General features: G+C 50.1%; 1 protein-coding gene across 1 annotated transcript; it reads right to left on the bottom strand.

The window, feature by feature from the left end:
- Positions 1-783: 783 nt before the first annotated feature.
- kmt2bb (lysine (K)-specific methyltransferase 2Bb) lies at positions 784-25570 on the bottom strand. The gene is made up of 36 exons (XM_086155799.1): positions 25553-25570; positions 25410-25488; positions 21702-25277; positions 21431-21606; positions 21044-21163; positions 20642-20828; positions 18968-19199; positions 18826-18893; positions 18491-18748; positions 18291-18397; positions 17972-18097; positions 17710-17823; positions 17463-17609; positions 17286-17378; positions 16448-16565; positions 16234-16347; positions 14664-14848; positions 14474-14575; positions 13683-13793; positions 13168-13244; positions 12273-12496; positions 12077-12180; positions 11845-11982; positions 10895-11053; positions 10701-10818; positions 10542-10620; positions 10284-10444; positions 10025-10192; positions 6832-9928; positions 6103-6233; positions 5880-6017; positions 5551-5803; positions 5361-5468; positions 5166-5249; positions 3733-3862; positions 784-3643 (listed from the first exon to the last, which is right to left on the bottom strand). Exons 1-36 carry the CDS (start codon positions 25568-25570, stop codon positions 3368-3370), a joined length of 11376 nt encoding a protein of 3791 aa, XP_086011925.1. The 3' UTR covers positions 784-3367.
- Positions 25571-27393: the final 1823 nt, after the last annotated feature.

Genomic DNA, 27393 nt, shown 5'->3' on the forward strand with positions numbered 1-27393 from the left:
TACCGCCTCTTATCCAAACTGGAAAGTCATACATGGTCCAAAAAACACACACACATGAGGTTCGCCGGAGAACATTACATCACATTCCAGTCATTTAGAAGATGCTTTTGTCCAAAGCGACTTACAAAAATTGCAATTCAATAACCGAAAATCCAAAGTACCAGTTGTTCGGAAGTCACCACTCTGATGTCACATCTGACGGCCCCCAGATGACCAAAATAATATCACAACAATAGCACTTTCAACTTGCAAAATACATATTTTATTGCCTGTTTATATATTGTATAGTTATTTTATTGCTTATCTGTATATTTTATATATATTGTCTATTTGTGCAGTACTATATTTGTATTGTCTTACCGGGGCTACAGATGGAAATGACCTACGAGCTACAATCTGGCCCAAACATCTCTGCCTCTGTGCTTCGTGTGATTGTACTCTGTCCTAATAAACTTCTAAACAAACAAACAAGTTGCCGAGACGTGCGCAGGATACACACTGCATGGATGACGAACCAATGAATGAAGTCAAATTTGGTGCATTTATGAACTATTTACTATTACTATTACTATTTACTATTTATGTACTAACCTTAAAGCACAATTTTTCCCACTGTCTCTATTGTGTGTGTGTGTGTGTGTGTGTGTGTGTGTGTGTGTGCTGAAATACTACCCGTGAAACTGTTCCTTCTGCAGGCGCTTACAAACTTCCACACAAATCCCAAGTTCTTGGCCAACAACGCCGAAGCGGTCCAGTCCGCTGGCCGACAAAAAAGGCCATTCGTTGAAACATCTTTACATCTTTATTAAGCAAATAACATTATAAATAAAAAAAAGTGCATAGAAAAATTAAACAGGTTTAGAAATACGTATACAAATATTTACAAACTCAGGGTTTATTTGTACATGGTAACAAAGACGTAAATTTAAAGATCACATATTTTCTCATTATTGTCTTTTACACTTACTTTAAAATAACCCTATATATATATATTTATATATATGTGTGTGTGTGTATATATATATAGCATATAGCTTTCTGAACAGATTTTGGGAGAGATGGTCAAGATAACTTCAGGTTTTGACTAATGCTTCGCATCCTTCATAACAACACACACACACACACATACGCGCACGCAAAATGTGACAAACACTCACACCCTTGCACACACACACACACAGACACACACACACACACACACACACACAAGCTCTGCAGGACATTAAAACCGAGCTACTCTTAAATCATCCTCTGTTTTGCATCAGTATTCCCAAACATCTGTCTAAACAGCTGAGGTAGAATCCTTGCAAGGAGTTGGGAGTGACTCTGTCCTTGTTGTCAGCTAGGTGATTGACACAACATAATCTGGGCTCCATCCCAGTGATTGGACATGCAAAATAAAATATCAAAATCAAAAAAAAAAAGATCAGGAAAAAGGCGTTTAAGATCCTTTTGGAAAGGGGAGAAAGAAAAGGTGATGATGGGATTAAGGGAGGGGGCAAACAGTGCTCACTTAACTCCTGTGACTGATTCTAAAACCGTCAGTATTCTACAAACAACGACAAAAGAAAAATATATATAAATGAAAAAATAAAACAGTTCCTTTAAAATACCTGCTTTTGAACAGTTTTCCGTCACAAAGGCTTTAAATGCACGACACGACCCGCCCTAAAAAAAAAAAAAAAAAAAGGAAATTCAAGTAACCCATTGAAACGAAGGACATCAGTTTTGTAAACAAAACAAAATGAAACCAAAGAAAAAAAAAAAAAAAAAAAGGAAAAAAAAAAAGAAAAACGGCCATTACAAACGGGGGAGGGACGTCCGGATACACGAGACCACCGCCATTTATACAAACCACAACCTTTCACCATTAAAAAATATAAATCAACATATGAATAAATATTACTACCAAATTGAACAGTGTGTGAATTCCACTAACCTCATTACTGACAGCACTGCACATCGACTAAGAACATTTCAACATTATCTTTAAGGTGCCGAGTGCGCCGTCTCCAGCTCCGCTCCGGGCTCCGAGCGTGTGTGTGTGTGTGTGTGTGTGTGTGTGTGTGTGTGTGTGTGTGTGTGTGTGTGTGTGTGCGCAAGGCGTTCACAACAGGCCCGCCGAGGGAGCTGAATGCACACACTCAGTGGCGATGCTCTATACCAGTGCTTTCCCTGAACCACGGGTCGACTAGCGGGGTTTACGAAAATAAAAAAAATGAAAAAAAAAAAACAAACAAACAAAAAAAAAAAACAAACAAAAATAAAAAATGAAATTAAATAAAAACGGGGAATTTGTTTTGTTTGTCGGTGCTTTATGTGCAACTGTGGGGCAGCAACGTCTTATTGCAAGAGGAAACAGGCCATCCGCCATCAAAGTAAATAAAAATATATTTAAAAGGACCGATACTCGCCACGACTCTTTTTGGCTTGGGTAGTGTTTGCTACATACACTGTACATCCAGAAAATAAAAATTTAAAGACATGATTTATGTCTTTATAAATATGACACTTTTTTTCTTTTTTTGTTACTGACTGGATTCTTTTCTTTTTCATCCATTTTTTTTTTCTTTTCTATATAACCGAACAAAGGAAGAGAGCATGATCATGTGTCTTTTCGTGAAACGCAGAAGATTCCACATTCCGTCTCGAGTACCGCTTGAGTGCATAAATTTAAGATACACGATCTCAGCAGGGTGAATGCACGGCTAAACAAATCCTGATCTGCACGACATCTAACCGGAGGTCCGAGACCCTCCGAGGCTTAGCACCATGGTTGACTTTTGATTCCGGAGAAATAAAAAAAGAAAAGAAAAAAAAAAAAAAAAAAAAAAAAAAAAAATCCACAAGATGCGCAGATAAATGCAAGGTATAATATAAAAAAAATAAAAATAAAAAAAAAAGTAGTAAATTTTGGGGTGGATGTATGGCTCAAGTACTGACTTTACCACTGCACGGATGGGGTTACGATGTTGTTCCCACCACTGGAGGATGGAGCGATCATGATTACACGTGTAGAACAACAGAAATGAACCTAAGGAATCTCTCGAAGCCTAGCTATAGGTTTTCAGCAATTATTCAAACAGATAAGGCTTGACGTGTGTATCAAGGAAATGACATACCGAGCCGGGATCCCCCGCCTCCCCGCGGCGACGTAACTGGGCCGGACATCGGGGCGAAGGTACGTCTCGACGGTTAATCCGGTTTCCGCTCGGGGCGTCCTTCCTCCCCCTTCCCCCCCCCCCGACCGGACTCATAGTGGCTAATTCCCCTGCTGTGCCGAGTGCCCGCCGTCTCCCCGAGTTCAATCCAGTGCCACCTTAATTTAAGGCTTACTAATAAACAGGAACCTCTCGCTCTCTCCGTCTCAGTTGAGGAAACGCCGACATCGCCGGGCTCCGCAGTTGCAGCTGAGTTTGTTGCTGGCGTCTTCGATGGGGAACTTGTAGTCGTAGGTGAGCTCCTCCCCTCTGTAGATCTTCCTCAGGGCGAAGATGACGATGTGCTTGCGGCCCTCCACGTTGATCACCCGCGAGTAGCAGTTGGGTTCGCACGAGTGGTTGATGAAGCGCGCGGCGTTGCCGTGCATCGTCGCGTCCACCACGTCGAAGTCGTCGATGCGGAACATGTAACACCCGATGCCCTGCGAGAGGCGGAGACATACTTTTTCAGCCGCGCCGCGAGGAATCTTCCATGCTAGGCGCTAACAAGGTTAGCGACGCCAAAACCAACCTTGCTATCGTAGTACTTCTCCCTTTTGTCCGTCAGCACGGAGCGGATCACTATGCCGGCGTACTCGATGACCATCTCTCCCGCCTCGATGTTCCTCTTGCAGAAAAGACCACGGCCGTGGATGGCAGACCTGCGGGAGGTCGGCCCAAGACAAGGACGGCGCGTTAGTAAGTCATAATAGCGGACAAGTACGTGCACAGACAAATAGAGTACATGGTTCCCGACCAGGAGGGATTCCAGCGAGCTCGTAACACAGCTTGCTAATTATCGGACTCAATTTCACCCGTTCACGGGTTTTGTCAGGTCTTTTTAAAAAAGAAAAATCTACTTCATAAATGAATAATGTACGAAGATGAGAGGAGTTTTTGATTTCGCGGTCGACCTCCAACTTCACTTGCCGGCTCCGCACTTAATGCTACGATGCTAACTCTGCTCCGCTTTACGTCTAAACTCTATTTCAACTCTTTTTAAAACCGTCAAACTGTCCCCGACGTCTTCAGACGCCTCGTCCGTTCACGTTCTCGCCGTAAACGTCTCTCCATCGCCGTATCCCACCAACAACAACATCTCCATCTCTACATAGATGAGTCCACCATGCGCACACCTCGCTCCTGTTTTTCCATTTTCTCCAGGCTAGCTAGCTAGCTCGCTAGCGGCGGGCGGCGCGTGGTGTCTTTTAACGCTCACCCTTTGCTCCCGACTCCGATCAGAAAGCAAAACATCCACTCGGATCTTGGAAAATTCCCAAGTTGAAAGTCTAGGTTCCACCGTGTTCTACTTGAAATGCAGTAGGATTTGTGTCGGTGGTGTTTCCTCGCTCCGAGGGTTTCACACACAGGAGACGTGGCCTCCGACGGCTAAAGGTCACGGGATTTGACTTTAGCGGAGCAACATGCTAGTTCTTGCTGCGCTAGAATACTACGGTGGGAGACGAGGAAAGACGGGTGTGTTTACAGTCTAAAAGAAACAAGGGTCCTGAATTAATGTTGCTCATCAATTTGAATGTGTTATTTTTATGGATTGATTTTCGAATGGTTCAGTCGGTCAAAAAAATTTTTTTTTGTTTCAATAAGGGTTTAATTTTTGTACATTTCAGGCAAATTGTTCTTTAAATCTGGTCTCAGACAGATTAAAAAACAATGTGAATAAACTTCCTTGTTGCAGGTTGATCTACTATTTCTTTCTTTTTTCATTTCTTCAATGTAAATAAGGATATAATGTTACGCAGAGGTGCATATAGAACATGTCATATAGACAAATTATACTATTTAAAGTTGCAGTGGAGAGTTGGGGAGCGCAAAATGTTTTCTTCTTCGGAGGGGCGTAACAGAAAATAATCGAGAAGCACTGCTTTAAGGGGAAAAATAAAAATCATAAACTGAGCCTGGCGCTGGATGTCAGGCCGACACACACACACACACACACACACACACCTGTACACGCCCACAGCCTCCTTGGACGTCCTCTCCAGGTGCCTGAAGCGCATGGCCATGGGCAGCTCCAGGCTGGTCGCCCGCCTACAAAACAAAAACGGCATTTTTTTTTTAGCAGCGCGCTCCACGCAACGCTTGGAAAATCTACGCTAAAAAAAAAAAAAAAAAAAAAAAATCAGGGAACTAAGACCGGACCTCGTGGACTTGAGGAGGACCTCGTCCTCCTCGTCGTCGTACAGCCCGATGTCGGGGAGCTGCCGGTGCTGAGACGCCAGGAAGTTGAACATGTCGAACGTGGACTTCCTGTTAGGAGCGGGAAGACGCGGTGAGAGAAATGTCACGCGAAAAGGAAAAGATATAAATTCAGAATCGGTTATTTACGGACCTGAGGTAGAGCTCTGAGCGGGCGCAGCCGCTGGGGTTGATCGGCAGGTCGTCCTCCTGGTTGAACTGCTTGAAGAAGCGGAAGGCGTGGCGTTGACAGCGGTGAGCTCCCTGCAGCTGCTCCAGCAGGAACACCACCGCGTTGTGGAGGAGGCCCAGCATCCGGGCGCCGGTGATTCTTTGGAACGTGAGCGGCCTTAACCTGGCGATGGCCCGCGCCTCCTGCACGCCGTCTCGCACCGCTTTCCACGCCACTGGGGACGGGCGTCGGGTGAGCGCAGGATCCGGAAAATGAAAATAAAGACGCGGCGTTCGCGAACGCGGACTCACCTTCGATGCTGTCCGCCTCGATGCAGAAACCGTCGTCGCTGGTTATCTCGAATCGCAAATGCGGCTGGTCTTTGTTCGTCAAGCATTCCTCGTCCTCGTCGGAGGGCGGCGGCTCGTCGTCCGACGCGGAGGCGGCGCCTGCCGGAGCACATTCGGACATTTTCATTTACCGCGTACGGGGCGGCGTTTCACTCGCCGAAGCGACGGGAACGCCGGCTCGTACCGGAGTACTTGTTCCAGTCCGTCAGCGTGCTGTGTCCCACCGGCTCCCAGGCGGCCGGCTTGCCGTGTTCGCCCCAAGACATGTAATCCCAAGCCTCCGAGCTGGAGGAGATACCGCGAGGGGTTAAAGGGCTGCGGACATAAATAAGGTCAGCGTTATTCACATGGAAATGAACCCGTGCGTTATTTCATGTCAGTCTGGGACGTGCAGAGATTAGCTGAGGGCGGCGATCATTATTTTAACTTCTTTCTCCTTCAGCTTTTTGTGTTCTTCTACCTGCTTGGGTTCGCCGACGGCTCGAGAACACGTGCGGCGAGTTTTTTTTTAAAAGGTTTTTTGTTGACATTTAATCAAATATTCACATGAATCACACAGATCAGCAGCGCTTGCATTTCCAGTCACAGGCTGTGAAAAGTCTTGCAAAACAGAAATGAATAAAAACATCCCTGCGGTGCGGCTGAGCAAACGAGATTTAAAGCTAGATGAATAAAAAAAAAGAGTTTGAGGCGGAAAGTGAAGTGGCTGAGGTGTTTTTGTGACAGGAGGCATCATTTGGGGAAAATAAGTTGATACACTGAAATGTTTCATGTGTGTTTACAGATTCAAAATGTTTTCCTTCCTCAGTATATCAGGCCCTGGACTTGCGTCTCCGGGGCAAACCATCAAGATTTGCGTCGGGCCTGAGCCGACCTCTGCACGCCCCTGATCTCAGTAAGGAAAAACTCTTACCCCGAGCTGTCCGAGTCACTGAACTGCTCCTGCTTCAGCTCGTCCAGGTTCAGGACGCCCTTCACCGTGGGAGTCTTGATCCGCACGCCGGACGCCCGGCTGGAGGCGCTGGCGAAGCCGGGCCGGTGCGGCTCCACCTCCTCCTCCTCCACGGGCTCGGGTTGGAAGAAGTCCACCTTGGATTTCTTGGTGACGATGCGGTCCGAGAGCGAGGACACCCTCTTCATGCGGACGTGGGTGCGCGGGCGTGAAGCGTGGGTCGGGGTCGGGGCCGGAACGGGGGGCGGGACCGGGGCCGGGGCCGGGGCCGGAGCCGGCGGAGGCTGGGACGCCGCCGGCTCGGAGTCGACCAAGAGGCCGGGGGGCAAAACCAGGGAGGAGGGGCTGAGGGTCTGCAGGCTGCTCCACTTGGGGGTGTAATTACTCGCCATGGCTTGGTTGATGATAGCTTGAGCGCTCTCGGCCCGGGCGGCGCAGGGGTCCTTGGCCGGGACGCCCGGCTGCTCCGCCGCCTTGAAGAACTTGGACTTTTTCATGGCGCCGGACTCCTTCTTTTTCTTGCTCTTTCTCATCTCCGGGGCGCCGTCGTCTTTGGGCGACTTCGCGTTCTTCTTCTGCTTCTTCACGCCGACCGACGCCACGGTTCCGTTGCTGTTGTGAGCCAGCAGCTGCGTGATGCCGGCGGGATTCTGAGCCGCCGGCGCGACCGGCGGGACGGAGGCCGCCGTCACGTTGGCCGCCGGGTTCGGAGAGGACATGTTGCCCGCCGCCGCCAGCGTGGCGGACAGCGCGTTACTTTGCAAAAGGCTGGCGATTTGAGTGACGCAGTTATAGGAGGGGGAGTTGGGAGTGGGCAGCTGGAAAGTGTTGCTTTCTGGGTTCTTCACAAAGATCTGCCCGAGCCGGTTCACCAGCAGGACGTGTGGCGTCGGATCCACGTTGGGACCTCCCACCTCCTTCACGGTGAGAATGGCGTGGCCGGGTAGAGCCTGAGGCACCACCGGCTGCTGCGGCTCCAGAGCGGGCCTCGGCGTGGAGAAGTTGATGGAGATGGTGTGCCCAGAGGAGGCTTCCTTCTGAATCGCCGAAGAGCTGTAGCCGTTCAGGATCACCGACGCGGCGGTGGTTTGGATGGTCGTCGGAGGCGTCGCGCAGCATCCGGGAAGCGCCGACAGGGAGGGGGCGGAGGAAACGATGGTGACGGCGGTGGAACCCGACGGCTGCATCTCCGCGGACTGAGCGGGCGCGGAGACGGCGCCGGTTTCCGCTTGGGAGGAAGCGCCCGATGGCGCCGACGACGCCGGGTCGCCGCGCGTCCCGTCGTTTAACGCCGCCTTCGTCGGGTCTCCGACGGGACCGAGGGCGGTCAGTTTAGCCGGCGGCGGCGGCGGCGGCTCGGCGGGGGGGAAACCGGACTCCTGCGAGGACGACACCGGCTGCAGCGTGATCCCTGTCAGAGACGGCTGTCCGAAACCCGGCAGACAGGGATACATCTGCAGAGACTCCACCAGACCCGAAGAGGTGTACTGCACGTCCGCGGGCATCAGGTGGGAGGGCTGGAAGAGATCCAGCAGCGCGCCCGGGCCGTCGGCAGAATCCGCCAGCGACGGCTCCCTCGCGTTGCCCGGCAGGTGGTTCATCAGCGCGGACGACGACGACGACGACGCAAAGTGGCCGCCGTCGGGCTCGGACGGCGGTTTGCGAGGGTCCGACTGCTGCGCCTCGGCTTGCGCGGACTCCACGGGAAGCATCTCGGTCAACCGCGGGCCGGAGTCACATCTTTCCAGGACGAGAGGACCTTCTGAGGAGAATCCCAGGCCGGAGGTCTGGAGCGATCCCTCTGGGAAGGAGGTTGCAGGCACCTTTGTGAGCAGGTTAGGCAGGGGATCGTCGGCGGCGGTTGGAAGCACAGTCTGCAGATTCTCAAAGTGAATAACGGAGTGTTCGCCTCGGAGTCCCGAGACCGATCCCTCTTTGGCCTCGGACGAGGATTCCGAGCTGTGTGCGGGGCCTTTGCCGGGGATGGCGAGCGTCGAAGAATCCGCGCGGGACGCTTTTACGATCGGATTCTGAGCGGTCTGCGCGGCGGCATTCGTCTCCGCTTGGGGGACGCTCTTCTTGAGCAGCCTGGCCTGGATTTGGGCTTGACTCGTACCCTGAGCTTTCTGCGCGTCGTCGTTGGTCGCGACGCTGGCGTCGCTCTCCGTGCCGTCGTCCACGCCGTCCAGCTGAGCCAGGGTCCGCGGGGAGGAGGGAGACTTGGAGCGATCTTTCGATCCGGGCAACTTGACGATCGTCCGCGAGAAGTCAAAATAGTGGTCCATGTCGTCGTCGGAGGAGGAGTTGCCCAGCTCGTCCCTGCCCGACGACGCCGACCGCGGCAGGTTGGCCACCAGGGTCTTTCTCTTGTGTATCTCCGGGGCCTTCCCCCAGAACTCCTCCTGGTCGTCGCCTTCCACCACTATCTGCCCGCCGCAGTTCATGGCCACGCCTTCGTCCACGAGCGTCTCGTCGATCTCCAGCTCGGTCCTCATATCCTGGCTCAGCGTGATGCCGGGGTCCTTGTGGAAGGAACCGTAGGAGAACTCGTCCCCGTCTTTCTGTTCGTCCAAGCCCCCCTGGGGCGACGTCCCGTTGGCCGGAGAGACGTCTTCGGGCTCCGGCGACGCCAGGAAGTTGTGCGGCACCTCGACGGAATCCGACTGGTTCAGATCGAAAGACAGGCGAGGCCTGGGGAAAGACAAGCTGGGGGAAGGGAACGGCCCCGCCGTCTCCTGCCACGGCGACTGAGGGAAGAACGCGGAGGTGCAGTGGGTCGCGGTGTTTCCGGAGCACCGGACAGAAGAAGCCGCTCTGCCGGCCGCCGAGCGAGCTTGCGGGGAGCTGAGCAGGTTTTCCGGAACGCCGGTTTGGTACAGCGGGGAAGTGGGGTGGGACGATTTCCCCGCACGGAAGGTGATGGGCCCCGGCAGGGGCCCCAGAGGCGGGGGGATGTTACTGCGGAGGCTTGTCGTCTGCGAGCTCTGGCGGCGAACCCTTCGCGTCTCCTCCAGATCACTTATTGTCACAATGTGGTGAGGTTTTGACTCAATTAATCCTGGGAAAAATTACAAAACGATTAGCATTTTAAAAACTTTTAGTCACACTTAAGAGGGAATCCATTTTTTTTCTTTTTTCTTTTTTTTTTTTTAACCTGGGGATGGCAGAGGTCTAGACAACCCTCCGGCTGGCCTCCTCGGTTGGGGGTAGCTCGGGATTTTCGGCCGCGCTCTGTGATCCGACCTGGCGGACGCAACCGCGGCCAAACTTTCCTCAGGCTGGAGGTGCAACTCCGGTGCGTCGGCCTCTTGGGCTTCCGCTTCTGACGAGAAACGATCGACGGAACGATTACAGAATCAGCAGAAAGTGGAATTTCCAACGGACCGACCGTGTTTCGGACGCGAGACACGCACCAGGAGTCGGGCAGCGGTTGTGCGCGATGGTGTGATTGTCTCCTTGATCCGGCATCTCCTCCACCGGCTTCTCCGGCAGGGACGGTCGGACCTCGCGGACCGTGCACGTGTATTTGCATTTGCGCTGGGGGTCGATTGTACTCCAGTACCAACGGGAACATCTGACGAGGATAAACAAAAAAAAAAAAAAGAGCGATGCCATTTGAGAAGACCGAGCAAGTTACGCTTTATTTGACGGGACGAGGTGATCCGACTCACTGGAACCCCACGGGGAACAGTTTTCCTTTCCTCGCCGAGAGTTCTGACAGAACGCCCAGTCTGTCAATCTGCAGGGAGCCTGTGACGGGGCGACACGTATTAAATAAAAACGACCAATCAAAGCTCAGAATCCCAGAGATCGTGAAAAACGAGAATTACCGATCATCACGTTGATCAACTCCGGTTCCAACCCGGTCAAGAACTTCCTGCGGGGGCTGATGCCTTCAAAGTCCACGTACACTCTCCGGTTCACCTCGAATTCCTGACCGGTTATCACCTGCGCGGCGGAAATAAATGGCATTTAATTCAACTTCAGAACAGTGCGACAGTGGAGATGGAGGAGCAGCGCTTACCCTGCCGCTGATCAGCTGTCTGTGTTTGTGGCAGTAGACCTTCTTGTCGTCTTGGAAGACACAGTGGCGGGAGCGCGCACACATGAAGTGGTAGTTGCTTTGGCAGGAGGTCAGGCAGCAGCCCACCGTGGCGCCGGTCTGGTTGCAGCGTTCACATCGCTGGCGGGGCGGCGAGGAAGAAACCGGGGCGTTACTTGACGAGGAATAATGGAGGAGCGATCGACTGCGACGCGACGCGCGACCTGAGAGTCGCGCCTTGACTTCGGAGTGGAATCGGTTCTGCGAGCGATTTGATTGTATATCAAATTAAATTTTTGCATTGAAATGAGATGAGAGCGCTATTAATCCATTTGAGACCCCTATTTTTTTAACGTGTTTTTTAAATAAAAAAAACGTACAAGAAACAATAATAATACCTGAGAATGGAAAGAAATAGAGGTTTCATTATGTGTATTAACCGTGAAGATCGAATGAAGATGAGGTTGGGGGAGTTTTCATCTAATGCTCTATCCTCAACTTAACTTACTGGCTCCACACTTAATGCTACAATGCTATGCTAAATGTAAACTCCAGAGTGAAGCCGCTCCTCTTTTGAAAACCCATCAAACCGTCCCCGACCAGCTTTTCTGACAACATTCCCGCCGTCCGACCTAACGGATCCCTGTAAACGTCTCCTGCCTTCTCACAGACAACAAACATCTCCTCACGGACGCTGGTGTTTTTCCATGTTTTTCTCTGGGCTAGCTAGCGGCGAGCGGCGAGCCCCACCGTCTTTAAAATTGCTACTTCCTGGACAGCGACGGCCACGTGGTTGCCAAACGCTCATCCCGATCGCTCCTAACTGCGATCGCAAAGCAAAACATCCGCCGAGCGACGGCTCGGATCTCGGAAAAAAAACCCCAAGTCAAGGTTTCGTGAAACGTTCGGCACGGGGTGGATAAACAACCGACCATCAAGCGGCCCCTCGTGACGGCGCTGTGCACATGAAGCAGAGCGCCGTAGTCTTCCTCGAAAACCTCCGCCGACCAAAGACAGCAGTTGACGTGCGCCCACTCGTTCTGGCCCAGATACAGCAACCGTCCGGCTTCCTGCGGAGAGGAAGGGGAACCGTCAACGTCTCGTCCTGGATATGAAATTCACCACACGCGGCAAGATTTTGCGAACCGTCTGCGAAAAACTCACGTTGGGTTTCAGGTCTCCGAACTTCTGACACAGAGAGCATTGCCTCTCGTCGTCCTTGGACCAGCCGGTGTCCAGGTCCGCTTTGGAGAGTCGACCCCTTTTTCCTGTCGGGGAAGACAAAAAAAAGGACAAAATAAATAAATCAGAGTTCCCGAGCGGCTTAGAGAAAGGAAAAGACGCTTCCCGGAAGCGGCACCTTTGAATTTGAGCCTGACGGCTCTGCTGGTTTTGAAGTAGTTCCAGTTCGTCGGCTCCCCTGGAATCGGAGAGGCCGCGTCCTCGTTCTTCTCGTCCAGGCTTTGGCCGTTATCGTCCTGCAGGAGCTCCAGCGGAGGCCTGGAGGTGACCTGCTCCCGCTCCTGCCACTGGGCGTACACGTGCTCGCTCGAAGGAGGATAGACGGCGTGGGAAAACATGCCCCTGATAAAAGACAAAAAGAAACACGTGAATAATCCATCAGGGGCGTGAAATACAAAAAGAAGTGCTGTTGAGGCTCATGTCAAAGTTATCTGTAACCAGGTAAATCCGTGCACAAATATGGGCTTATGGACATATATTCACCTTAATATTGTTAAATGTAGGAAAATTTTGACGTATAATTGTCCTGTCAATATCCAGATATGGGTATTTCTATGGTTTAAATCTTGGTTTTAGTACTTGTTCCATTTGCATCTTAACTTGTAAGATGGCAATTCATGAACAATTTCCCAACCATAAAATTCCCTGAGTTGTTTTGAAAATAGCGGTGAAACACCACCAATAAAATCAAAATATGAAAAAAAAAAAAATCACAATTTTCACCTTTAAAATTAGAAAATATCCCAGACTCTATATCCACCCCAATACATTGTGATAAATAATACTATGGATAAGAGCAATGATATTTTCAGCAATGCTTCTTTCTTTTTGGGGTAGGATAAAACATTGAACTTGGAATTACATTAGTTGAGTAGAATTGTTGTAAACAAGCAAACAAACCCCTTCACATAGCTTGTTCATCAAAACTCATGAGTTGCTTCTATGTGAAACCGTCACCTTAACGTTTCCTCATCGGAACAGAAGCGGTTGAATGAATGAATGCCGTTACTCACATGGGCAATTCTTTGGTACAAGGATTCCACACCTTTGGATCTTGGCTGTTGAACCAATTAAACACCTCTTCCAGGAGCTGAGGAAAACAATATTCTCAGTCACCACTTACACCCACAGCAGGGGTGGGCAGTTATTTTGGCTTACAGGCCATATTTCTTATTTAATTTTTATGCGCGGGCCAATCATCTAAATTGCACAAAATGTAAACAGCAGTTTGAACGTTTCAATTTTTTGGCATTTGATTTCAACTTTAAAATCATTAATGATCATATAAATATGATCATCCATACAAAATTGAACAGAAGGGAAAAAAAATAAGTTTCAAAATTAAATTTTGCTTGAAAATACTTCGTAAAATATTTAAAGAAAATAGCGTGGCCTGCAGGCTGTAAAATGCATGGGTTTTATCTACAGAGCTGCAAGAGCTGCAGGGCGTTCAGTTCCTCTCGTTCAACAGGACATTAAATAAGAACGGGATAATCAATATTTCACAGATTTGATATTTATCGGGTACCTTTAAATAGTAGGAGCGTGCCAGCGCGGTGGGCCTCCGCTCCTCGGGAAGGTGCTCCTCCTGCTTGAGCCTTCTTCTCACCACTTGCACAACATCTTCGTGGAACATTTTCTGTGGAAACACAATGATATTACTTGCCAGCCAAAGTTAGAGGGAAGAGATCTTTGTTTTTTTGCACGTTCATCTGCTGCGGATGCTTCGTGGCCATTACAGCGGCTTTATTTAAAACCAAATGCGGAGGCCGATCCAATTCATGCCGCGGTATTAAAAACGGCTAAGACATTTAGCGACAAAATCACCCCCTCCAGCTGTCCAGAGGAGCTAAAACATAAAAAACGTTCAGCCCAGCGGTGCAGCCCAACGCCCCGATGTCATCTGTCAGGAATGTCTTTGTTGAAATCTCTCAGTGTGACTTCATGCCTCTGGAGGTCTGCTGTTTTTGTTGGTTTCCATCTAAATCGCCCGAGGACAACCCGAACACGCTGCTTGGAATTCTTATTTCTTACTATTTGGGGCCGTTTGTGAACGAAAAAAAACAGAACAAAAACAAAACTGTGACTGACACTGAGTTTCCATTCAACAAGATTCACAAAAGCTCCACCTTCACAGATGGTATTTAGTATGAGACAACGGCACGCAGTCAGAACCACGACGTTTGTGTAATTTACTCCATCCGTAGGTGCCGGGATGAACCGAGATGCTAATTTCCTGCCCTCGGTCGCAGCAGCGGTCCAACGGTCCACATTGGACACATGGTCCAATGCAGGGCGCTCGGTGTCATCGGTGCTCACCAGAGTCGTGTAAAGGCCTTTGTCGAACTTCTTGCCCACGGCTCGGAGGTCGCAGGCGGGATGCCCTTCCACTCCGCCGTCGGGATCCACCGACTTCTCGCACTGCGGGTGAAACCCGAGCATGTAAGACGCCTTGAACCGGCGGCGGCGGAGTTTTGACCTCGGCCCTCCCGGTTCCCGTGTGCCTCACCTGCGAGCAGGTGACCAGGTGCTGGGTGAGGGTGGAAGACAGCAAGCAGGCCAGCACCTTCTCCACCCCGGACCTGAGCTCGATGTAGAGCAGCTCTCTCCAGGCGCTGGGCTGCGTCACGCTGCACGGCCGGCACGAATACACCACGCTCTCCGGCAGGCTGGACAGGATCTCATAGAGTTCATCTGGAACGACGGGGTTGCAGTGCACGTGACGTGAGATGGAAACCAAAACAAACTCGGCTCGCGTATAAAATACGAGCTGCTACGAAGAAATGTACGATAATACCTCGACTTGGGAATTGGTTCTTTATCTACTCGTATATCAAATTATGTTTTTCCGTTTAAATTGATACGCTATCAAGCCATTCCAGCCCCCAGTGTTTAAATTTTAAATGTACTTTACAAATAGTTTTGTTAGGTGTTTTTAAATTTTGAATGTACTTTACAAGTAAATTTGTTATGTGCTTTTAAATTTTAAATATACTTTACAAATAATTTTGAATTTTAAATGTACTTTAAAAATAAATTTTTTATGTGTTTTTAGATTTTAAATGTACTTTAAAAGTAACTTTGTTAGGTGCTTTTAAATTTTAAATGTACTTTACAAATAATTTTGTTAGGTGTTTTTAAAAATTTCAAATGAACTTTACAAGTAACTTTGTTATGTGCTTTTAAAGTTTAAATGAACTTTACAAGTAACTTTGTTATGTGCTTTTAAAGTTTAAATGTACTTTAAAAATAATTTTGTTAGGTGTTTTGAAATTTTGAATGAACTTAACAAGTAACTTTGTTATGTGCTTTTAAATTTTAAATGTACTTTACAAATGATTTTGAATTTTAAATGTACTTTAAAAATAATTTTTTTATGTGTTTTTAGATTTTAAATGTACTTTAAAAGTAACTTTGTTAGGTGCTTTTAAATTTTCAATGTACTTAACAAATAATTTTGTGAAGTGTTTTTAAAAATTTTAAATGAACTTTACGAGTAACTTTGTTATGTGCTTGTAAATTACTTTAATTTTGTTATGTGTTTTTTACTTTTAAGTGTACTTTACAAATAATTTTGTTATGTATTTTTGATTCTAAAATGTACTTTAAAAACAATTATGTATAAAAAATAAAAATATAGAATAAACCAAACTTCACTGTGACTACCAGGAAAGACTGGGGTGTTTGTCAAAAAATCTTGTCAGCATGAAGCCAAATAAATGAAGGCGTCACCTAAAGACACGACACCCCTTTTTACACTGATAAGCCGCTTGAGTTTTTTCAGCAAAAACGTGCCGAATATTGGCAACAACCATACAGCTTTGTGAAAGCTACTTCAGTGCACCAGCGAGCACCGTTATGTTTATAAATATCACTAATAATAAATATTATTAATAAGAACACAATGTTGTGCAGAGGCGTACATCCAAGCAGATGATAGAAAACAATTGCGAAGCGCTGCTCGATATGTATGCACGCCTGCTGCGTACGTGGCTGTCCAACAATATCCCTTTCCTCCCAAAAAAAAAAACAAAAACACTGATTTTAATCTCTGGCTGTGGCCCGAGCGAGAATATTACCTGTGAGGTCCTCACACTTGGCGTGCACCCAGTGGTTGCAGGTCCCGCACTGCATCATCTGGCTGTCGTAGTCGTTGTCCTCGTAGCACTTGAAGCAAATGGGGCAGTAGTTGCCTGGGGAGGGAAAGCGAAGACATCGGCGACGTCGTGTTGGGAGGGGAAGTAAAGGTCACGGGTGACGGAATCCGAGGCGTCGTCTCCGGTATTTTCTCACCCTGATCGAAGAGCGTGGAGCAGTCTGGACAGAGGCCTTTATCGTGATTCCAGTCGATGTCCAGAGTCTTCCCCGGGGTGACTCCGCAGCTTTTACACCTGGTGCACGTCATACAGATCTGCACAAACACCACGGCGCCAAGTGAAAGACGGCGGTTAAGATGTCAGCAATGTGCAGGTGCGTCTGTCTCTTTTTTTTTTTTTTTTTTTTATATATATCAGTGGTTCTTAACCTTGTTGGAGGTTCTGAACCCCACCTGTTTTACATGCGCATTCACCGAACCCTTCTTTAGTGGATCCAGGATCGTTTCGTCGATGGGTACAAAGAACAGGCAGAGGAGCCTTTTCATGGAATCTGGCTCCCTTCACCTTGAATTCAGCAAGCGCTATGTTCTTGTAGCTCCCATCTCCATGCAGCTGAAGGAAGCCTTAGTTTTGCCGGTGCCGGACTAGAATTGCTCATCTTGTCATTCCAAATCATGCGGTTAGGACATCGATTCCAATCATGTTCCGTCATACATGTGAATCCGTATTGAACGTATTCTTCTTTTTTTGCCCGACATAATTAGTATGAAGGGATTAAAATATTAAGAAAGAAATCACATGACGTACCATCACGACAGTCACAAGTTACGACAACTGAGCGCGCCAAAATCCCCGCAGCACGGATAGGCCGAGCTATGTAGCGTGATCACCTGCGGCCGGTGATGTCATCACCAATGTGTCTTGACCTCCGCCGAACCCCTGAGACTGACCCGCCGAACCCCTGGGGTTCGATCGAACCCAGGTTAAGAACCGCTGATATATCTATATATATATGTATAGAAAGGTGAACCTACCCAAGCTTTCCTTTTCTTGTTCTGTTTTGGATAATTGGGTCCGAGGCAGGAAGCATGATAACAGTTTTGACATCTTTCACATTCTAACAAAGGCTGGGGGAGGAAAAACGTGACATTAACGCGTGACATCCAATCGGGTAACGGGATCCGTCCGGACGCCGATGTGACGGCCGGTACCTGCGATTGTGTGTTTTTCTTGCCGCACACGTGACAGAACTTGCAGTGGCGGCAGCACCAGTTCTCCTTGTTCTCCACAGGAGGGCGTTCGGCCGGATCCAGGCAGAACCAGTGGAAAGGCTCGCAGCACACTTGGCAGTACAGCATCTGCACAATTCAATCGAGGCGAACGGGATCTTTCAAGGCTTTGAAATGCTGGATAAATTAGCTCCGCCGTCTAATAGGAGGAGATGGATAACGCAGTTACCTCGTGTTGCCCTTTGCTGGCGCAAAGGAGGCAGACGTATGGAGGCATGAGCGGCGCTGAGGTGAGTATACTTAAACCGCCCATGTTCCAGACGTTCTCCAACATACAGTCCTCCTGAAGGGCCCAGACGTAGAAGACGCATCTTTGTTATGTTTGTCACTGCATTTGCGCAAACATTGCCTCGGCTCGCCACAATACTTATTACTCAGTGATCGCATGAGAATGAAATCTTCACACTGAAATGCAGATTTTGGGGACCCACCTTGAAGTCGACCTTGATTTTGTGAGTGGGTTTGGAAGACTCGACTTCTCTCTGCTCAAATCCGTGGGCGAGGGCGGCCAGGACGCTGGGGGGAGTTTGCTCCAAGGGGCCCTGCGTGGAGAGACCCTGCGACACGGCAGTCACGTTTTAGCGGGCCGACGCAAAAACACTGGAGGCGACGTTCAACCGAGAAGTATCTTCCGAAAGGGTTGCTTGGGTTTGAACGGAGGGGAGCCGGTTGAGCTGACCGCTAATCCCCGAAGCCGTCCTGCAGAGGCGTGACATTGCTGAACAGACGCTGAAATGGAAATAAACCCACCTTCTCGGATTTGCGCCGACCGCTGGAAACGCGATGCGAGCTGGACTTTCTGTGTCGGATCTCCTCATCGGAAATATCCCCCAGGAATCCATCCAGCGACACAAAGTCTTTGAAAGACGAAAATAAAAAGTAATTCACATTTCACAGTAGACTTTTGATCCGATGCCGCACAGGTAGGTTTTCCGAGTTTGACTTCCGACCTGGACTGAAACGAGGTCCGTGACCCCTCCTCCTGGCCGGCGACGCGGAGCTGGAGAAGGCTTTCTCATCCAGATCCGACTCGTAGTCCACCAGGTCGAAGTAGACTCTCGGTTTCACGACGCGCTTCGGCTGCTTCCTTAGCGACGGGCTGTTCTCGTCGCCCTGGAGACCGGACGGCGAGTCGGTGGCGATGTCGTTCCCTTCCTCGTTACTCGAGTAACCCCCGCTGAAGGAGGACCGCCGTCGTTTGGAGGAACCTTCGGACAGAGACGGGACAATCGCTTGAACGTGGTGCGACATCAGAGAAGCCTTGACCTGAGGGGTCAGAGGTTACCTTTGGGCGCTGCTCTGCCGCTCAGCCGCCTCGCTTTCCTCTCCTCGATCTGATCGCACCTCTTGTAACTTGTGGATTGACACAGATTTATTAATTGTCGCGATATGACGAAATACAAACGCAGCGCTTCCTATTTACTTACACGCAGCACTGCCGTTTGGTGTTGGGGCCGCCGAACTTGGGCTTGTCCAGGCAGTTGATGCACTTGCCGCAGTCGTCCTCGTGGTTGCAGCCCTTGCACACCCCGCAGCGCCGAGAGCGATAACCGAAAGGCCCGAGTCCTTTCCGTTTCACAAAATTTGACGGCTTCTTGACCTTGGTGACTTTTGGATCCGACAGCCCGGGACTGTCCGATTCAGACGGGGAGCCGATATCTGCGAAGACATACGCGTGAGGAAAATGGGTCACGTACCAAAACCCGCACGCTGCAATGTATGTGGGTGGACAACAACAGTCTTCGTTCACACCAGCGACCGGGAAACTCTGGCAAGCTAAGCTACCCGGTCGCCGAGTTATTGCCTCCGACTCATTGCTGCTAAACTTATGAACTCGTAGAAAAATGAGCGTTGGGTTTGGACAGAGGTCATGCAGTTATCAAAGTGTTATCCGCCTCAGAAAATTGTGCATTTGATAAAAGTCAAGTTTCCTATTTTGTTTTATTATCAGACGCAAACAGCGCGGGTTTAGTTAAGATTTTTCGGTCACTGCTGCCAAACACCAGTCCCTTCCTTCGTGAACATGCTGCAGAGAAAGAAACAATAAAAATACCGTTATTTCCAGACAATAGGCTGCTACTTTTTTCCCCACATGCGGCTAACTTATGGATTTTTTTGGGGTTAACAAGTTTCACGGCGCAAAAACATTTAACCTCGTCACATCGGGGCGATGAAATTACCGTGAAATTCTGAGGCCGTTCAATTCCGACAGCAAAGAAGACGGTTTTAGTGCGCAGGAGGAAGACCCAGATAGCGATCAGTAGGAGGACAAAGCGGGGAGAGAAGATGGATGGACTTTTCCTTGTCTTATTTATTATTCATCTTTTTCAGTGTTACAGACACTGTTCGGAAAAAAAAAGCATTTGCGGTGCGTATTTGCGGATGTTACCGGTATGAATTTAATAAAAAGTTTAAAAAAAGGAAAACGCGGATACCTGCGACTTATAGAGAAGTGCGTTCTATATATCTATTTAGTTATTTTTAGCCCGTGCGGCTTATATTCAGGTGCGCTCAATAGTCCAAAAATGACGGTATTTACCAATATATAGGAATAAATAATGAGCAAAGTGGCAATATGAAGCCGTGCATTCACTGATTAGTGAGTTATTGTATCAAGTTATGGCATGAGGCGGGAAAGATTTCCTGTATCTTTCCCTTGGACGGCCGAACCGGAACAGAAACTGTTTGGTATTTGTGGATGTTGCCGGTATGTAATTAATTAAAAGCTTAAAAATAATGTTCTGTGTAAATATCTCATGTTACAGCCTATATATGCACACATTTATATATAGTAATTAATTTGTAATTCATATTTAGGTGCACTCAATCGTCTGGAAATGACGGTACTCAATATATTTAGAAATAAAGAGATGATTTGCATTTTTTGGGCAGGTAGTTCATTGTGACAAAGGGTGCGATCACCCCTTCTATCACAGCGTCCCGCCATTCTCCAAAGCGATCCTTTTTGATGTAAGTTATTCGTCTAGAAATCGCAAAATACATCCGGTTACGCTTCAACAAGCTATCGACGGGATGTCACGGGCGGGACGTCAGAGCGGCGACTCCTCATTCTGCAGATTTAGAACTCAGCTCACGGCTACCTTTTGCGACGGCCGAAGGGGAAATGCCCGTTCTTTCGTGCAGGGGCAAGGCACTCAGCCTGGGAATGTCATCTGGCACCAGGGCCCGAGGCTGGCCGAGCACCACGGACGCGGCGCGGCACACGTGCTTGATGCGCGGACCTCCTGCTCGACGGAACTCCTGGCACAGGGGGGAGATGAGCTGAGGCTGGGGAGGACGACAAAAACAAACCAAAAAAAAAAGCCAGGTTACGGTGATAAAAGTGAAGCGGGGGATACATGTGATTCAGTTTGGAAGTGATATTTCATACTGAGGGTTAAACGCAAAACACGATCTGCGCATCCGACGCCGCGAAGAGACGCCAAAGCGCAGAACGGGACGGATGGTTTCCCCCCCTCGGGCCGATCGATTTGCACACTCACTTGTCCTTGAGGCGGCTCAGTCTTGACGGGCACGTCGGCCTCCACGTGCATCCGTTCCTTCCTCCTGTGTCTCTTAGAGGTCAAATCTCTCGACCGGGCACCGGTCGGGCTGGATAAGAGCTAGGACGAAAGAACGGGGCGTAAACGAAAGCGCGAGAAACGGAAAAAACTCTTCGGCGTCCTTTTTTTAAGACACTGTTCTTGACACTTAGAACCTGCTTATCCACCTGGTATCAAGCTTTAAGTTCAGATATTACTGCTACATCTCCAAGTATCAAGCATTTTAACCAACAATCCAACCATCTGGTCTGTATGTTCCGGCGCCATTGTTAACTCCCACAAAGGTAAATATGGCGGCGAACGTGTTGGCGCAGCACGTTGTCTCACCCCGGATGACTTGAGCTGTTTCTGCTGGTCAATCTTAATGAGCTGGACCTTGGCTTTCCTGAGGAGATTGAACATTCTTTTATTTGCGCCGGTGAGGCGCGCTCTTTGCGAGGCTCCCTTCTCCACCGCCCCCGTATAATCACCTTCACCGCGAGTCGGCCTTGACTGCAACTCCTCTGTGGATTTCGAGCAACACATTGTGGTTCGTTACATAGGATCCGCGCCGATGTCGCGCAAAAATGGTGTTTCGTGAACAGGAAACGGCTCGTACCTGTGTGCAGTTGGACCGGGTCTTTCCCTCCTGTATCCTTATCTCTGTCTTCGTGAATCAGCGGGGACTGGGATTTCATCGTCCGAACACACACGGAAACCTTTCTCACCACGCCGGGCGTGTCCAAGTCCTCTATCTTCAGCTTGGACTTCTCCTGCAGCGTGCTGGTGTTGCGCTGTCTGAGGCTGATGCTAATGGCCTCGTCGTCCAGACCCTCGGCTAAATCGACGGAAGACTGAAAAGGTTTACTGACATTTTCCATTTCGGAGGCGTGTCTGCTTCTTGGAAGTCCTTTGTGCAATTTCTTTAGCTTTTGATAGATCTTGAACTGAGCCGTCTGCTTGTTAAACCGTATGGGGCTTTTCTTCTTCTGAGCGTCCAGGAGATCAGTAGATAGTAGCAGGTCCCTGGGCCGATCCACCGGGGGAGGCAGGAACAGATCCTCGCACTTTCTCTCCGGAGCTTTGTCCAGTGTATACATTTCCTCGCCGCACTCTTCTGGCAGGTGCCATTTGAAACTGGCGTTCCTTATGGGGGACCTCTTTTTCTCCACGCTGGCGCTTTTCGGCTCGGAAAACAAGCCGTCAGCCAAATCGGCGCCGTCGTCCAGGTCCTGAGCGGAAAACAGATCGACGTCGAGCTGAGCTTCGCTCAGTATGTCCTCCTCGTCGACCGGCAGGATGGGCGAGATGGCTCTGCCGATGCCCTCGTCCCGTCTTTTGACGGGCCGCATTTGCAAGCCCACTTGCAAACCTTTCTTTGGAGAGTTTCTTCTGGGCAACACTGACATCCCAGCATCGTCCATAAACCTCTGCGGGGTCTTGATCACCCGGGAGGATCTGGCACTTACGACAGGCATAATGAAATGTTTGATGTTCTTCACGAACTTGGTCTTCCCGGGCTGGGGATCCGCCACGTCCGTTCGCGTCTCGTCCACCAGCGTGTCCGTCTCCTCCTGCTTCATGCTCTCTTTTTCCAACCCCATTTCCAACAGCTCGGAAATGATCTTGACGTCCGGCCGCGCTCTGTCGGGACCGATGAGCGGGAACGCCAGCAGCCTCTTTTTGTACTTTTTCTGCACTCCGATGAGTTTCGAGCCCGGGGCCGGTCCGGTAGCTGCCGACTCGACGGAAAGGTCGTTGTCCTCCTCGAATACGTCCTGACTCTCGGATGAATTGAGCGGAGCGAACTTTCCATCTCTGCTCCTGTGCCTGTGCTTCGGACGCTGCCCGACCACGTTTTTGCGCCTCTTCTTGGCCTTCTTGAGGGACGCCTCCTCTGAGCCCGCCGTCGTCGGATCACTCGCCTGGCTTTCCGCAGCCAACGACGGCTGACTATCTATCAACTGAATTTCCGTTTCCTCCTTCACCGGCGGCTGGAGGGGTTCCTCGGCGGGCGGCGCCGCGTCCTGCTTCGCCTCCGGCTGGATGCACTCTTTTGTCTCCGGCTGACTCGTCTCCGCGAGCAAAGGCTGACAATCTTCCTTGAGCGCCGACTCTGCGATGGGAACGTCTTCCGCAGCTTGCTCTACGGCGACGGCGGTTTCAGGAGAAATCGCCGTAGGGAAGGAGGCGGTTTCAGAACAAACCGGGGTGGAGACGGCGGCGATTTCTCCCGAAACCGCCGCCTTCTTCCTTTGACCGGGCCTCTTTTTCCCCGACTTGTTGTTCTTGCTTCTCTTGGGTTTCACCGGCACGGGTAACGCTTGGGCCTCTTGGATCTGAGGTTCCTGAACTTCGGCCTGAACTTTTTGCGCGGGAACTTCGCCGGGCGCCTGCGGGGGCTCATCGGGGACCTGAGGAGGCAGCTCTTCTGGAACTTCAAGAGGGGCGACGGCGGTTTCCTCGGACGAGATTTCAGGGTGGGCCGGTGCGCCGGGCGCCTCGGTGACGACCGGTGAAGGATCTTGGAGGCGCGCCTGCGGAGGGGCCTCCTCCTCGCTCTGACTCGGCTTACTCCTCCTCTTCTGAGGCGTCGCCTGCTTACGGGCGGGTTTTTCCTGCGGCAGTGACTCGGGGGCCGACGTCCTCCGCCTCAGACTGCGTGTCGGTGAAACGACGGCGTCCGGAGCCGGCGGTTTGTCCTCCTGAATATCGGCGCCGTCTTTCGGCGCGTCCTCCGTCTTCTCAGGCACGGGACTGACTTGCTGAATTAAAAAAGAAGGCTTGGAGCTTTTGTGTTTGCCGGGAGACGAGACTTTTTTTATCTGCAGGGGCGGGACTTTCCCGCAATCAGGTTTAGCGGTTTCCTGCGGGGGCGCTTCGGTTCTGTCCTCGGCGGCAACTTCTACTTGTAACTTGGAGTTTTCCTCAAGTGGCACTTCGGGTGTGTTTTCTGAGCTCTTCTCGGGCGACGCGACCGTCTCAGCGCTCTCCTGCGGGACGCAAGTCTCTTGCTTGGATATCAAACTCTTGTTGATATTTTTGTCCCCGAGAGCGTCCTGCTCGGCGTCCGTGGCGGTCTTCTCTGTTTGTTTGACGGCGGGTTCGCCCCCCTGCGTCTGACTTCCTCCCTTCACTAACGCTAACGTCCAGATAAATTTTCGGCGTTTCTTCTTTCGAGTTGAATTCTTCCCGCTCGACGGAGCTCCGTATTTCGGGTTTCTGATCTTTATCAGCTTTAAACTCGGCACCCTCGTTTCCCCGGCCGTCGAGGGCACGCCGTCGCCGGGTTGAACGGCCGAGGGATCCGTCTCGGTGGAAGACCCGTTGCGGTTCTCTGGCACCGCGTCCTTGTTCAGCCTTTTGCTTTGCCTCCGTCCGTCGCTTTTCAACGCGGGTTTAACCTCGACGGCTCGTGGCGCTTTCGACTTCGTCTCGGGCAAGACGCTATCCTTTTTATTTTCGTTTTCTTGCTCCGCCGCGTTGTCCGGGGGTTTTTTCGCCACCGGGTTGGCGACCCTATTGCTCCTGCGGATCGCTTGCTGGTTAACTTCAGAGCCTGGCTCTGTCACGGTTTCCTTCTGCTTTTGCTGCTTGATGTTTGTTTTTGAATCCGCTGTCCCGCTCTCCTTTACAGTGTTTACTTTACCGGCCGACTTTCTCTCTTTTGAATTTTGGTCGTCAGCCGCTTTGGCAAGAGAATGGCAGATGGGTTCTGTTGTCTTTGAGGCAGACCTTCCACGCCTTCTGGCGGGTAAAATCCCTCCTCCTTTATCCTCTGTGCTGTTGCTATCATCGGGCGGTTCGGTTTTTAATTTGACATGAGCGCTTGAAATCTGGTCATCCTGAACGTCTGTGGGTTTGGGCTTGTCCTGAACTCCCGTCACCTTCAGCTTCTTCGCAGACTTTTTACGAGGCTCCTTCACGGTTTTCTTTTTGGCCACCAACTTTATGGTAATCCTTGGCGCTGGTGATGAGGTTCCACCTTTCGTGGGCTGTCGGTCTGTGGTTTTTTTGCCTTTGGGCCGCTTCTTGTTCTCGTTCACGGATTCTGGTTTTGGAGACAAGGTGTCGCTTTCATCCGCGGGTTTTACATCTTCTACAGGCTCAGGTGGGCTAATAGCTGCCTCCACTGCTGGTGCATCGGACAGTTGCTTCTCGCTTCGTCTTCGAGATTTCGTGTTGACAGCATCGCCTTAAGAAACGAAACGAGGCACACAAAGCCCATTACTTCCTCGGCGAACGCGAGAGTGCGACAGGAAACCAGTCGAGCTCGCTCGTACATCGTCTATTACGCCGCGCACGGCGCGTGTAAAAGTTTCTTTACCTTTCGAAGGGTTTTGCCAAGTGCACAGGGATCCTTTCGAGGTTTTCCTCTCAACTTCAAATCCTCTGAAGTCATCTCCCTGAAGATAGCAACAGGTCATTAACATTTGAAACAACTTCAGATTCACATCCATCAAAACCCACGTCACCGTCAGATGGCATCTGGCTTACAGAACAAGCAAGAGAATAAGCAAATTGTCAAGTTATTAGATGAAAATAAACAAACACAAATGCTAGGCAAATGAATGAAAATGGTCATTGTGAAAAAGAAACAAAGTCTAGCACAAATATGTATAATGTGAAAATCTTTGCATGCACAACAAATGACTGTGAATAACAACAAAATAAGATAGTAATTTCAATCATGATTTGGTTTAAAAAACAAAAAAACTTTGCACATTCAACCTTAATCTCTGAACGCATCCCAACTAAAGTCATCGGCAGCGATTGGCACCTGTCAATACATTGCCATGGCAACCGCACGATCATCTGTATCGATGAGGGTCGGTCAGAGGCTCGACGCGCACGTCACCTACAACGCCGTGCTCGTCTCGGAGCGCAGGGAATGGGGATTCCCTCCAATCTCGCAGCTTTCTATGTTTTGACGTTTAAGTGAATCGAACTAGCGAGAAAGTTGCACCGGGTCGGCGGAGCCGCCGGAGAGGCGCAGCCGTCCGGGGTTCGGCTTCCGCCGCACCTCCGCCGATACATGCCGTGTTTGACAACACCGGCTAACACTTAGCCGCCACCCCCCCCCCCCCCACCTTCCACCGTATGCGTTTACACTCTCACTGTCAACAGAATGGTTACTCAGCCTTAATAAAGAGTTACCAAGGGGTTCATTACGCATCGGGCGAGACACGAAATGTGCCAGGAAGACATGCGGTGTGCGTTTTCACGTTTCTTCCCGCACATGAAGCACAGTTGTCCCCCTCCGGACGGTGTACGGGCACAGAGGAGCTAGCTAGCGGCTGTGTGGGACACCGAGCTGCTAGCCTTCCCGTTCTTTGTGTTCGCTTACGCTCTGCTAGCTGCTCCCCTGGCCCGAGAGCGAGCGGGCCATATATGAGAGATATGCAATTCCTGTTTACACATTTGCCGTACTCTTTGGCGCACTTTACGAAATATAGCCCCCGCGATGCGGCCAGTCGGTATTTACAAGGTGTTATGAGCCGAGTGGGCGGTGAGAATGTTACTTAGAAGTGTTCCGCCGCTTTGTGGAAGTGCTACTTTGTGGTGCGACTCACTAAATGTCATGGGAAGCTGCGCTGTGCTAACAGCGGTTAGCATGTAACGTTAGCCCCCAATGCTTACGCTAAGGGTAGCGTTAGCCTAGCAAAGGGATGTTGACATTTCTCCATGGCATCAACCAGTCCCACTCTCCTGCATACAGTAACTCATTCATACACATTTCACAATCACACAAAATGTGAGAAGATGAAATAAAGATACTAACTCCTGGGTCGGTTTGGGACCTCACCTCTTCACTCCCACTAGAGCTGTATCCAGCTTGGCCAAGAATCTTGTGGCTCGCCTCTATTCCAAGCAAGCGCAAGTGAGACTGGTCTTCGTTTAACGACAGAACCAGGTTTGAGGGCCTTGGCCCTCCGTTAGTCACATCATCAGCTTCTAAGCCTGATCGTCCGAGTTGCCATCGCTTCTCGGAGCGCAAACGACTGCGAGATGACCAAGGCCGACCGGGGAAACGACCTCTGGCCGTAGCGGTTCCACCTTGGCCTCCTCCGGCAGCCGCGGTTGCTGATCCGCATCCCGCTGCCGCCATCATTGCTTCGACAACAACACACAGCGACACGGCTAGCAGCTCCGGCGAGGAGAGACAAGAGGGAAGGCGCGAGATAGCAGGGGAGGCGGCCGCAAAGCATCATGGGAAACTGAGTCTTTTAGTCTTTTATTCTTCGTTTGTTTGTTTTTTGTTTTTTGTTTTTCTTTTTTTTTTTTTTTCTTTCGACTCGCCGTGAAAGTGG

The sequence above is a fragment of the Fistularia commersonii genome, chromosome 11, assembly GCF_037954325.1.
Source record: "Fistularia commersonii isolate RoL2024-O1a breed Wild chromosome 11, RoL_Fcom_v1.0, whole genome shotgun sequence".
Taxonomy (NCBI): Eukaryota; Metazoa; Chordata; class Actinopteri; order Syngnathiformes; family Fistulariidae; genus Fistularia; species Fistularia commersonii.

Coding starts and splice junctions, on each gene's coding strand:
- kmt2bb (XM_086155799.1), bottom strand. Junction 10,621..10,700: donor GTTGATCAACGTGATGATCG/GTAATTCTCGTT, acceptor GCCCCGTCACAG/GCTCCCTGCAGATTGACAGA. Junction 3,644..3,732: donor AGAAGTACTACGATAGCAAG/GTTGGTTTTGGC, acceptor CGCCTCTCGCAG/GGCATCGGGTGTTACATGTT.